Source organism: Trichomycterus rosablanca, chromosome 15 (assembly GCF_030014385.1).
Source record: "Trichomycterus rosablanca isolate fTriRos1 chromosome 15, fTriRos1.hap1, whole genome shotgun sequence".
NCBI classification, from domain to species: Eukaryota; Metazoa; Chordata; class Actinopteri; order Siluriformes; family Trichomycteridae; genus Trichomycterus; species Trichomycterus rosablanca.
Genome location: NC_086002.1, coordinates 21201485 through 21213534, shown reverse-complemented (window position 1 = coordinate 21213534; position 12050 = coordinate 21201485). Strand labels below are relative to the sequence as shown.

Genomic DNA, 12050 nt, shown 5'->3' with positions numbered 1-12050 from the left:
TCTATAATATAATAATAGCTTCATGACTCGAACTGCTTACGTTCTTCGTTCAGGATGCTGATGCTGAGACGTACGTAGCTCTCGATCCATCGTCCAGGTCCTCCAACGATGAATACTCACTCTGACAGTAAGTGTCTCTATAAAAGTCACAATTAAAACGATCTTAATTATCTCATAAAAATTGTTCTTCATTTTCTTCAGACCGCTCACTCCAGTCCTCCTGATGATACGTACGCGACTCTGGATCCCGAGTACGAAACTCTAACAGTAAGTACATTTATTTCCAGCCACTGAACACGCCGTCCTCCTCAAGAACCTCCAATAAAACAGATTTCAACTTTACATATTTTAAAGATGGTGAGAAACCAGAACTGATGGTGGATGTCGACACATGATCCGATGAGTTGATTGAGTATGAAATGAAGAGGATGGTTCAGGGTACAATGGTTCTGAACAACATTATTTATTATTATTATTATCATCATCATCATCATCATCATCATCATCATCATCATTATTATTATTATTATTATTATTAATTATTATTATTATTATTAATAATAATTATAATTATTATTATAATTATTAATTGTTATTATTTTATTATCAATGGTAATATTATTATTTATTTGTATTATTATTGGTATCATTACTTTTTATTATTAAAATTGATATTATTATTATTATATAATTTTTATGCTATTATTATATTATTATCATCACAAATTATTATTATGCTTTATATTATTTTATTGTATTGTTTTTCTTATTGTTTTTTGTTGTTATTGTTCTTGCTTTTGTATTATTATTATTATTGTTATTGTTATTATAATTACAATTATGATTGTTATTATTATTACTATTGTTATTATTAATATTATTTTTATTATTATTATTACTATTATGATTGTTATTATTACTATTATTATTGTTATTATTAATATTATTATTGGTAGTATTATTATTATTACAATACCCATTTCTTCACACAGTGGTAGACTGTGTTAAATGAAAACGATTTTCCAAAGCGCTCCCAACCCCATGAGGCTATATTTATCACAACAGCATAATGCTTGATGGTTAACTATGTTAATAAATAATGCTAATCATGTTGCTATTAACACCATGAATAATGCTAACGATAATGCTAACACACTAAATGTAATGTTGAAATGTTTTAATAATAATAAACATGCTGTTGGGAAGCTGGATGTTTTTAACTGCATTGCTCAGTCATTTACAGCCAGGTGCAAACCACACAAAGAAGTGGGGAATCGAACAATAGACATTATCTACTTTACAGAATCCAGGACTTAAAACCGAAATGAATCTGTTAAGCTGGCATAAGGAAAAGTGCCAAGGAAAATATTCCCTAAAATTACAAGGAAGAAACATTGAGAAGAACCAGACATAACATGAACCTGTCCTCTTTGGGTGGTTTGGAGGATAATTTGAATGAATCGGAATTAAACAATACATACATATAATAATTAAGGAGGTTAAAACAAGTGAAATGCATGAATAATTTGATTAGAGATATTCAGTTCAGTCTGTGGTAAAGTCTAATAGTGAGTTCTGGACATTGAGTGCAGATTCTCATCTTATTCAGCAGAAGTGGCATTATTGCAATGGCAGCCTCAAACGTGCAGGCTTGATTTGATTTAGTTTGGTTATTAATTCAAGCTTTTCTTCTGCTGTTAATGACTGTAGTTAAAGCTCAAATATGTTTTTGCAAAGCTAATGTAGCAGACTGTTATTAGACCAGTAACACATTTAATGACAATTTTTATGATGGTTCTTAATTAAGCTCGTTGATGAGATCACGCCATACTCATTGTACAGGTACTTAAGAAAGAAAACTAAGCCCATACTTAGTGGGCCATCTACAGACTATTCTTGGTATTACAGGTCTAACTCGGTTACACTTGTAGCCTGTACATACAGTACCTGTACATTAAAACAGTACCTGTACATTAAAACAGAACCTTTGGTAACATTTTAGCGTCCCCTCGATGCTTCTAAACTAAGACCAGGGTGAACGTGTTGTGTATTTCTGCCGAATACAAAGACCTTCTTACTATAATTAGCCTACTTAATTTTCACCCTCTAAATGGCTTACGTTAACTGGAAGGCTTTGCGGTGTTGTGTAAGAAATGTGTTTGTATAGACCTATATAGGGCTAATTTTGGATAGGTAGCGTTTACATAAAATTCTTGTTGATACAAACGTAAAATTTACTTTCTTTCGGGATCAATACAGTATCTATCTATCTATCTATCTATCTATCTATCTATCTATCTATCTATCTATCTATCTATCTATCTATCTATCCATCCATCCATCCATCCATCCATCCATCCATCCATCCATCCATCCATCTATCTGTCTAATCTAATCTAAAAGAAACCTCTATTTTACCTGTAAAGGGCATGCTTGTCAGGTGCATTTTTACAGTATTTTTTTGTTTGTTTGTTTTGTTTTGTAGATCAGTATTAGATTAGTGTGAGACGTAAACTTCGGTTCTAATCCATATGGTAGGACTTTTATTTTGACCTTAGAGATGGCAGGTTGTGGCTGCAGTGTTGCCAACTCCTCAGTAAGGAATGTAGCTATTGGCTGTCCTAAAAGTCGCTAGAAGTCGCTAAATGACGTCATCGCCTAATTTGCATAAGGTCCTTTTGTGTGTAATTGACGCTGTAGAAGAGAGAAATTATGGCATGCATTTGGGGCCAAAATCGTCTTAGTTCTAACGCCTGTACACGTAAAAATATTACGTGTCCAGACGTAAAATATGTACGTGTACAGACGGCAAAATATGACGTGTTAACGCCTCTTCACAACTTATAGCCAATCAGTGAACTATAACATGAATATATCTGCATGTGAATAAGGGACCGTGACAAACACTGACAATGTGCAACGTTTGGCTTCCCATATTCATGAGACGCGTACACACGTTACAACGTATTGCCTACTAAGCATGACACACATGCAAACGTAGCGTTACGTTATTTGCACGTGAGAGCACGCACTAAATACGCACTGTGCTCTTAATTTAAACGTAATAATTTAAATATGCCGTCTGTACACGTAAAAAAAGTACCTCTGCAGACGCAAAAAATAAGCCGTCTGTACACGTAAAACAAATACGTCTCAATACATCACACGTACATATTTTACGTCTGGACACGTAATATTTTTACGTGTACAGGCGTTAGAACTAAGACGATTTTGGCCCCAAATGCATGCCATAAGAAATAACATCGTGGGAGAGACAAAAAGTGGGTAAAAAAAACCCTAAATATGTTTAGAACTACAAATGAACCTTCTTCTGTTGATTCGTGGTTTGTTTTTGTTTTTTAAGACAACACTGAGCTACTCTGGGCAGGGTTGCCAGATTGCGACAGTAATTTTCAGCCAAAATGCATGAAAAAACTCCCAAAACACAGGATAAGCAGATGATGTTTGGCTTTTCACAAATAATAAACCAGTTAAACCATCATGACCTACAAATTAATATCTTAAAATGTACAGATCAGTAATTACAGTACATTATAAATGACAAATTATTTTTGCTTGCGTGTCTTTGAAGTAGCCTACCAAGTTTGTAAAATGCATTATTTATGATAGGACACACAACCCTGCAAGTAAATAAAAACAAACTTATAAGCAATTGAAGTTTACCCTCTCATACATATGAGAGGTTGTATTTACGAGACTTGCTTACCTTCATATTCAACTCAAATCACACATATTCAACATGAATCACTGTATTGATGGGCGTGGCAACAGTGTCTTGGACTGGAAAGAATAACCTGTCAATCAAACTTTTGTGGTGGGAGAAGGTAGACCTATTTATATTCCACCTGCTTTAGCAATAGCTTTTTTATTTATATTTTAAGCTGCCAAAATGATTACAAACCAGCCCAAATTTTGTCCACCTGCCAAATTGTGTTTTCCCCTGCCATCATCCGCTCATTTTGGTGGAAAATCGCCCAATCTGGCAACACTGACTGTGATACTGATCGCCTGTGAGTGCTTTGGGACGGGGGAGGGGCTCACGGCAGCTCGACCCGCTGCTCACTGAGGACAGTAACTGCAGAACAAGGATGTTGAGCTACCCAAAAACACTCAAATAGGTCAGTTCTGCTCTGTGCGTAATATGCCAACTGATTTCTTTGTGCCAATTGAATGCTCTGTTTCTCAGGTTAGTCTGTCTTCTTCCACATGCAGCTTAGCTGGGATTAACATTGATAGAGACACTCTTACTCCTGATCAGTTGAAACAAGTACAATCTCTCCTAAGTGCTAATCAAGATATTTTCAGCACTCATCCCACTGATCTGGGAAGAACAGATCTGATTAAGCACAGCATACGTACTACTTCCACATCGCCAGTGCGCCAAAGAGCTTATCGCACATCGCCTATAGTCAGGGATGCAATCAACAAACAGGTTCAAACACTTCTGGATGCAGATTTGATTGAACCTAGCCATAGTCCATGGGCCTCTCCAGTTATACTGGTTCGTAAAAAAGATGGCTCACACAGGTTTTGTATTGATTACAGACGTTTGAATTCTGTCACTGTTAAAGATGCACATCCTTTGCCACGTGTAGACGACAGGCTAGATGCCCTTTCTGGAGCCACCTTGTTTAGCACATTAGATATGTCAAGTGGCTATTGGCAAATTGAAATGGAGGAGACTGATAAAGACAAAACAGCATTCACAACAGGTTACTCACTATACCATTTCAAGGTGATGCCAATGGGGCTTACTAATGCACCCCCAACATTTCAACGCCTTATGGAGTTGGTTTTGCGTGGTCTCCATTGGTCTAAAACTCTAGTGTACTTAGATGACATTATTGTCTTTAGTAAGACTTTTAATGATCATCTCAGTGATCTCAGTGAAGTTTTTAACAGGCTGCGCCAAGCAGGTCTGAAACTTCATCCTCTAAAATGTCAGCTGTTCCATCACTCTGTACTGTTTTTAGGACATGTAGTGTCGAAGGACGGCATCAGGCCTGATCGTAAACTAACTGAAAAAGTGCTGAATTGGCCTCGTCCTACAACAGCCACTGAAGTTAGAGCTTTCATAGGCCTTTGTTCATATTACCGTCGTTTTATCAAAGGTTTTGCAGAGAAGGCAGCCCCATTACATAGACTGACTCAAAAACACACCAAGTTCTCTTGGACTGACCAGTGTGAAGAGGCTTTCCATTACTTTCGCCTTGCTCTCTCATCACCTCCCATTCTCACCTACCCTGATTTTACACAACCCTTTATACTCTATACTGACGCATCTCATGACGCAATTGGCTCTGTCCTCGCCCAGAAGCAACATGGTGTTGAGAAAGTAGTAGCCTATGCCAGCCATGTATTAAATGCCACTGAAAGGAACTGGTCCACCTTTGACAGAATTGTTTGGTCAGTTCGACATTTTTCACATTATCTACAAGGGCGTCCATTTGTAATAGTCACAGACCACCGTCCCTTACTCAGTCTCAAGAAGATGCCTATTGACCGAGACCCCACAGGACGCAGAACACGTTGGGCTCTGGAGCTTGACGTATATGACTGGGTCATCAAGCACCGAGATGGTCTAAGACATGGAAATGCGGACTCTCTTTCTAGGCGTCCAGACAATGATTACCCATGTTCCACATCTGATGTGGGCTTCCCGGGCTCTGCCAATGCAATGATCACACAGCCTTCTAAGTCTGAAGTGGCAGTGACAGCCAACTCTATCCTAGACTTTTCGCAGATATTCTCAGTGGACATCCTTCAAAATCAAAAAGATGATGCCACACTGAGTGTAGTGCAACAGTGGTTAGAGGAAGGAGAAAGACCCCCAGTAGGGACTTTAAGAAAAGGTTCACCTGAGTTAAAAGTTTACTGGTGACAGTTCAACAGACTGTGTGTGCAGAGTGACACAATCTATCGCCTTTCTTCTAACAAGCCAGGTGAATTGCCCACTCTTCACATTGTCCTTCCATCCAAACTCATTCCTGAAGCGCTACGATTTCTGCATGGACACCTGTCAGTGGGTCATCTTGGTCACAAAAAGAGCCTTTCTAGAGCCAGAGAACATTTTTATTGGCCATTTATGGCTAGGGACATTGAGAATTATTGTCAGCAATGCGTTGCATGTCAGTCTAGGTCGATGCCTGTGCCTCACAATCTAGCCCCCCTTCAGACTGTTCCTGCTGATCGCCCATTTCAAAAAGTGGCTGCAGACATTACAGAGCTTCCTTTGACACCTTCAGGGTATAGATATGTGTTAGTTATCCAGGACTATTTTACTAAGTATGTGAACTTGTATCCAATGAAAGACCAAAGAGCTGTAACTGTTGCACAGTGTATTTTTGAGTCCTACATCACCGAACACGGCGTTCCTGAATGTCTTCACACGGATCAGGGAAGGCAGTTTGAAGCTGACTTAATCAAGGAGCTTTGTTCCAAGTTAGGTGTGACCAAATCCAGGACCTCCCCTTATCATCCAGAAGGGGATGGTTTAATAGAACGATTTAATCGCAGCTTGAAAGATCAACTTGCCAAGTGCCTGTATCAGCAAAATGAACCATGGGACACAATGTTGGGGTCCATTCAGTTTTCGTACAACACTAGCGTTCACACAAGCACAGGATATACTCCATTCTTTTTGGTACATGGTCGTGAAGCAAGATTGCCAGTTCATCTGCTCTTCCTTGCCCCTGTGGAGACATCATGTGCTTCCCCGGGTACCCCAGCGGAATATGCCAGATCTATCTGCAGGAAGCTGCTGCTTGCTTATAAGACGAGTCAAGAACAATGTGCTCATGCTCATGCTCAACAAAAAGCACAGTATGACAAAAAGGTGAAATACACATCCTACAAGGTTGGGGATTTTGTGTGGCTAAATGATCCTGCACATTCCAGATGTAAGCTAGCACCATGCTGGAAAGGACCTGTAAAACAAGCAGTTCAGCCTGCTGAAGGCCATGGCTTACTTTATGCCATTCAACAAAGGTACTCTTCAAATGGCAATGCACAGATTGTTCATTACAATCGTCTTAAACCATACCTGACACCTACATATCCAGAGAGTCAGATGAAACAAGAGGCACCTCATCTCCCGTTACAGGCAACAAGGGAGGTATTGTCTCATCATGGTCCTTCAGACTCATACTGTTTTTGCCGGTAGTACACAACATCGTGATCCAGCTGGGAGGCATGTTCAAAGACAGTCTTCCCCACAAGAACTGCCCAGCATTGAGCCTGATATAGCAGACTCTCTCTCTAGATGCGGCCGTTTTTTCAGCCCTTGTCCCGCCCCTCTACAAACCCACAGCCAATCGTGAGTCTGCGTAAAGGTGCACGTCTGCACGACCAGGTGATAGCAGAGCAAATAATTGAAATGAAGAGCTGAAGATGTCAGTGTTAGGATGTGTAAGTACCAATTTAAACACGTTTATAAATGTACTTGGTTTTAGACTTTTAACAAACACACCTACAACAACATTAATGCCGTTTCTGATGAATGCAATGCTTTGCCACTTCTGCGTATTTACTGTAATACGTCTGTAAATGCTTGGTGTAGAGGACTACCTGATCTATTTAGTATTAATCAGCTAATCAATGGCCACTGTATTTGTACTAGGAATGCAGACGTTGGTGTGGTGTGGTTGGATTGGTAGCTAAACTGAAAATCTTCAAGGTTTAAGTGACTTGTAAAGTGGAGTTCAAAATTATGTACAGACATCATCCCCATCTAGTGGTGTTAGAAATAAGTTACATCTGGTTGATGGGATTGTAATATTATTTTACAATTACATTTGTTTTTGTATTATTTGTTATTTTAAACATAATTTATTTTTTGAAAACTGTTCATTGGTTGAAAGTAAACAAAAAGTCTCAAGTAGAGGACCAAAGTAATTAATTTATTTATTGACGGTGGTGTTTAAGCTTTTGCACTTTAACCTGTGGAGTTTTCAAAAATTCTGTTTAAAATAACAACAAACACAACAACAAATAATCAAAAATACAACAACAACGAAAAATAAATCATAATAAAAATGAATAATGTCACAAATCTTTACCCCATCAACCAGATGTAATTTATTTCTAGCACCACTAGATGGGGATGATGTCTGTACATTATTTTGAACTCCACTTTAAAAGTCACTTTAATGTTGAATATTTTAATTCATATAAAGTGTCAGCTGGCCTTGCTTTGATGATGAAGTAAAAAAGAAAATTTTCGGCTCCTTAAGTAAAGATGTGTGAGGAAAAGCTTTCCAGCACCTGGTATTCCCAGGCGGTCTCCCATCCAAGTACTAACCAGGCCCGACCCTGCTTAGCTTCCGAGATCGGACGAGATCGGGCGTTCTCAGGGTGGTGTGGCCGTAAGCGAGAGACGTTGCAAATAGTTTCTCTTTTAAAGACATGAGTACTAGAGTAATTGTTCTTCATGACAATATGGGAGGCACTTGATAACAATTTGTTTTGTTAATTTCATTGTATTGATCTTAGAATAGCGGTCTGTACACAAACAAATACACACTTTTTTCATAAAAGAAGTCTGAATTTCTAACTTTTTTAGATTGCTCTATACATAGATTGTAACACACTTTTGTTTCTGCTACACTTTATGTGCATCAGAACTCGGTAGTAATGTATATTAAGATGTAAAGAGATGATTTCATCTTCGCAGCTGTATTACCGTATAATTCGGTTTAGACGCGCAGTAAACAATGAAGTGTAGGTAGGGTGAGCGAGCTTGTTTAAAGTACAGATGGCGTGACCGCGGTGATTCTATGCGGAGGTAAAATGTAGGATGGACGTCCAGCGTTCACTTCCTCTGTCTCTGAGAGAATGTGAAGTTGGTGGGCGACTTCATGAAGACTGTCTAACACAGTTAGGTCAATGTCCACATCCATATCAGCACTGAGCTGAACTAAACCATCAGTTACTCTTTCCAGACCAAACAGAAGGAAGTCATTTGGCGCGTGGCTCTCAAAATCATTCGCTAATGATCTTAAATCATTTGCAATGACTCGTAAAAAAATCACCATCAGTAACACAGAACTGCTTAAAATGAATGAACATCAACAACTTGTTTCTTGTTAAGCGCAACGCTAGCAATGTGCCAGCCTGGAACGCAGCCGCTGTAGGGCCAAGGCAGGAGTAGTAGCATCGAAAACGATATCAACTCGCTAACCAATCCTGCTGTAGAGTGAGGATAGGACCGCCCACCTTATTAACATACAGACACAGAAATACAGAAATAAATAAATGCAGAAATGTGGAAATACAGAAATAAATAAATAAATGCAGAAATGTGGAAAAAATTAAATAAATGTATAAATACAGAAATAAATAAATGTAGAAATAAATAAATAAATGTAGAAATACAGAAACAAATAAAATCCCAAATAAAATCTGATGTATGGAAATATAGAAATAGATTCAAGCCATTTATTTAAATATGTCCTTTTTCATGACGAAAATGTATTTATTAGTTTATTTATTCATTTATTGCATTATTTATTTGTGCATTTATTTATTTATACTTATGTCATTTTTCGTCCTCCATATATACAGTAGATAGATACTTTATTGATCCCGAAATAAATAAAAACGCTGTGCTGCACGCTTTCTATCGCGCATGAGCGAATCAAAACAAGGCAAAAAACTGACTCTGAATCTCACATCCTTCTGAATGTAAGAATGTTCACTCCCTGTTCTATTTACAGTGCTGATGAAAGTCTGCTAAATGGGCTTGGATTAGGCACAGTAACTAAACTGGTCTCCCAAAGGCCTTGCCCCATGTGAGGATCGCACTCACAACCTTCAGATTATGAGACTGACGCACTACCTACTGCGCTAACGAGGCCGACAGAGATGTGTCTAGACTGAATCTGGCAGTTTTTCTAGTTGTAGTTTAGATAATAAATTTAAATATTGAAATGCAGAATCTAAATCTAAGCATAAAAAAATGGAATCAAACTCACACCCTTCTGACTGTAAGTGTATGTTCACCACCTGTTCTGTTTACATTGCTGATGAAAGTCACTAAATGACATAAAACCAGTCTGCAACTAAACTGGTACCTCAAAGGCCTTGCCCAGTGTGAGGATCAAACTCACGACCTTCAGATTACGAGACTGACGCGCTACCTACTGCACTAACGAGGCTGGCAAAGGCTTGTGGAGACATCTGAATCCGACCGTTTCATTGGCTGAAGTTTAGGCACAATATTGAAAAGCAGAATCTAAATGTAAGTGGCAAGAACAAGATTAGAATCAAACTCACACCCTTCTGACTGTAAGTGTATGTTCACTGAATGACATGAAACCAGTCGGCTAACTGGGTTTAGATTAGGCACAGTAACTAAACTGGTCTGCGAAAAGACTTGCCCCGTGTGAGGATCGAACTCACGACCTTCAGATTATGAGACTGACGCGCTACCTACTGTGCTAACGAGGCTGACAAAGACATGTCTAGACTGAATCTGGCAGTTTTTGTAGTTGTAGTTTAGATAATAAATTTAAATATTGAAATGCAGAATATTAATCTAAGCATTAAAAAATGGAATCAAACTCACACCCTTCTGACTGTATGTTCCCCACCTGTTCTATTTACAGTGCTGATGAAAGTCACTAAAAGACATAAAACCAGTCTGCTAAATGGGTTTAGATTAGGCACAGTAACTAAACAGGTCCCTCAAAGGCCTTGCCCCGTGTGAGGATCGAACTCACGACCTTCAGATTATGAGACTGACGCGCTACCTACTGCGCTAACGAGGCCGACAGCAACCTGTGGAGACATCTGAATCCGACCGTTTCATTGGCTAAAGTTTAGGCACAATATTGAAAAGCAGAATCTAAATGTAAGTGGCAAGAACAAGATTAGAATCAAACTCACACCCTTCTGACTGTAAGTGTATATTCACTACCTGTTCTATTTACAGTGCTGATGAAAGTCACTAAAAGACATAAAACCAGTCTGCTAAATGGGCTTAGATTAGGCACAGTAACTAAACTGGTCCCTCAAAGGTCTCGCCCCGTGTGAGGATCGAACTTACAACCTTCAGATTATGAGACTGACACGCTACCTACTGCACTAAGGCTAACGAGGCTGACAAAAATAAGTAGAGACATCTGAATATAATATTAAATTGAATATAATATTGAAAAGCAGAATCTAAATCTAAGCAAACTGGATGAGAATCAAACTCTGACTTCTGATTGTAAGTGTATGTTCACTACCTGTTCTATTTACAGTGCTGATGAAAGTCACTAAATGACATGAAACCAGTCTGCAACTAAACTGGTCCCTCAAAGGCCTTGCCTTGAACTCACGACCTAAATGTAAGCATCAAGAACTGGATGAGAATCAAACTCACACCCTTCTGACTGTAAGTGTATGTTTACTACCTGTTCTATTTACTGTGCTGATGAAAGTCACTGAATGACATGAAACCCGTCTGCTAAATGGGCTTGGATTAGGCACATTAACTAAACTGGTCTCCGAAAGGCCTTGCCCCGTGTGAGGATCAAACTCACGACCTTCAGATCATGAGACTGACGCGCTACCTACTGCACTAATGAGGCTGACAAAAACATGTCTAGACTGAATCTGGCAGTTTTTGTTGTTGTAGTTTAGATAATAAATTTAAATATTGAAATGCAGAATCTAAATATAAGCATAAAATTTTTTTATCAAACTCACACCATTCTGACTGTAAGTGTATGTTCACCACCTGTTCTGTTTACATTGCTGATGAAAGTCACTAAATGACATAAAACCAGTTTGCACTAAACTGGTCCCTCAAAGGACTTGCCCCGTGTGAGGATCAAACTCACAACCTTCAGATTATGAGACTGACGCGCTACCTACTGCTCTAACGAGGCCGACAGCAACCTGTGGAGACATCTGAATCCGACCGTTTCATTGGCTGAAGTTTAGGCACAATATTGAAAAGCAGAATCTCAATGTAAGTGGCAAGAACAAGATTAGACTCAAACTCACACCCTTCTGACTGTATGTTCACTACCTGTTCTATTTAC

General features: G+C 38.7%; 2 protein-coding genes and 7 non-coding genes across 9 annotated transcripts in view; 1 reads left to right on the top strand and 8 right to left on the bottom strand.

The window, feature by feature from the left end:
* The window catches only part of LOC134328786 (uncharacterized), a 765451-nt gene that overhangs the window by 401984 nt on the left and 351417 nt on the right, over positions 1-12050 (bottom strand). The window lies entirely within an intron of this gene.
* LOC134329498 (zinc finger protein 420-like) overlaps positions 6164-12050 on the top strand; it is a 150033-nt gene continuing 144146 nt past the window's right edge. Inside the window, exon 1 of the mRNA XM_063010785.1 lies at positions 6164-7135. Coding sequence (XP_062866855.1) covers positions 6164-7135 — 972 coding nt within the window. The remainder of the gene's footprint in view (positions 7136-12050) is intronic.
* LOC134329736 (5S ribosomal RNA) lies at positions 8272-8390 on the bottom strand. The gene has a single exon (XR_010014957.1). It is a non-coding gene; the product is annotated as a 5S ribosomal RNA (ribosomal RNA).
* Positions 9802-9874, bottom strand: trnam-cau (transfer RNA methionine (anticodon CAU)). Its single transcript has one exon. It is a non-coding gene; the product is annotated as a tRNA-Met (tRNA).
* Positions 10103-10175, bottom strand: trnat-cgu (transfer RNA threonine (anticodon CGU)). The gene has a single exon. It is a non-coding gene; the product is annotated as a tRNA-Thr (tRNA).
* Positions 10395-10467, bottom strand: trnam-cau (transfer RNA methionine (anticodon CAU)). Its single transcript has one exon. It is a non-coding gene; the product is annotated as a tRNA-Met (tRNA).
* Positions 10715-10787, bottom strand: trnam-cau (transfer RNA methionine (anticodon CAU)). The gene has a single exon. It is a non-coding gene; the product is annotated as a tRNA-Met (tRNA).
* Positions 11522-11594, bottom strand: trnam-cau (transfer RNA methionine (anticodon CAU)). Its single transcript has one exon. It is a non-coding gene; the product is annotated as a tRNA-Met (tRNA).
* On the bottom strand, positions 11822-11894 carry trnam-cau (transfer RNA methionine (anticodon CAU)). Its single transcript has one exon. It is a non-coding gene; the product is annotated as a tRNA-Met (tRNA).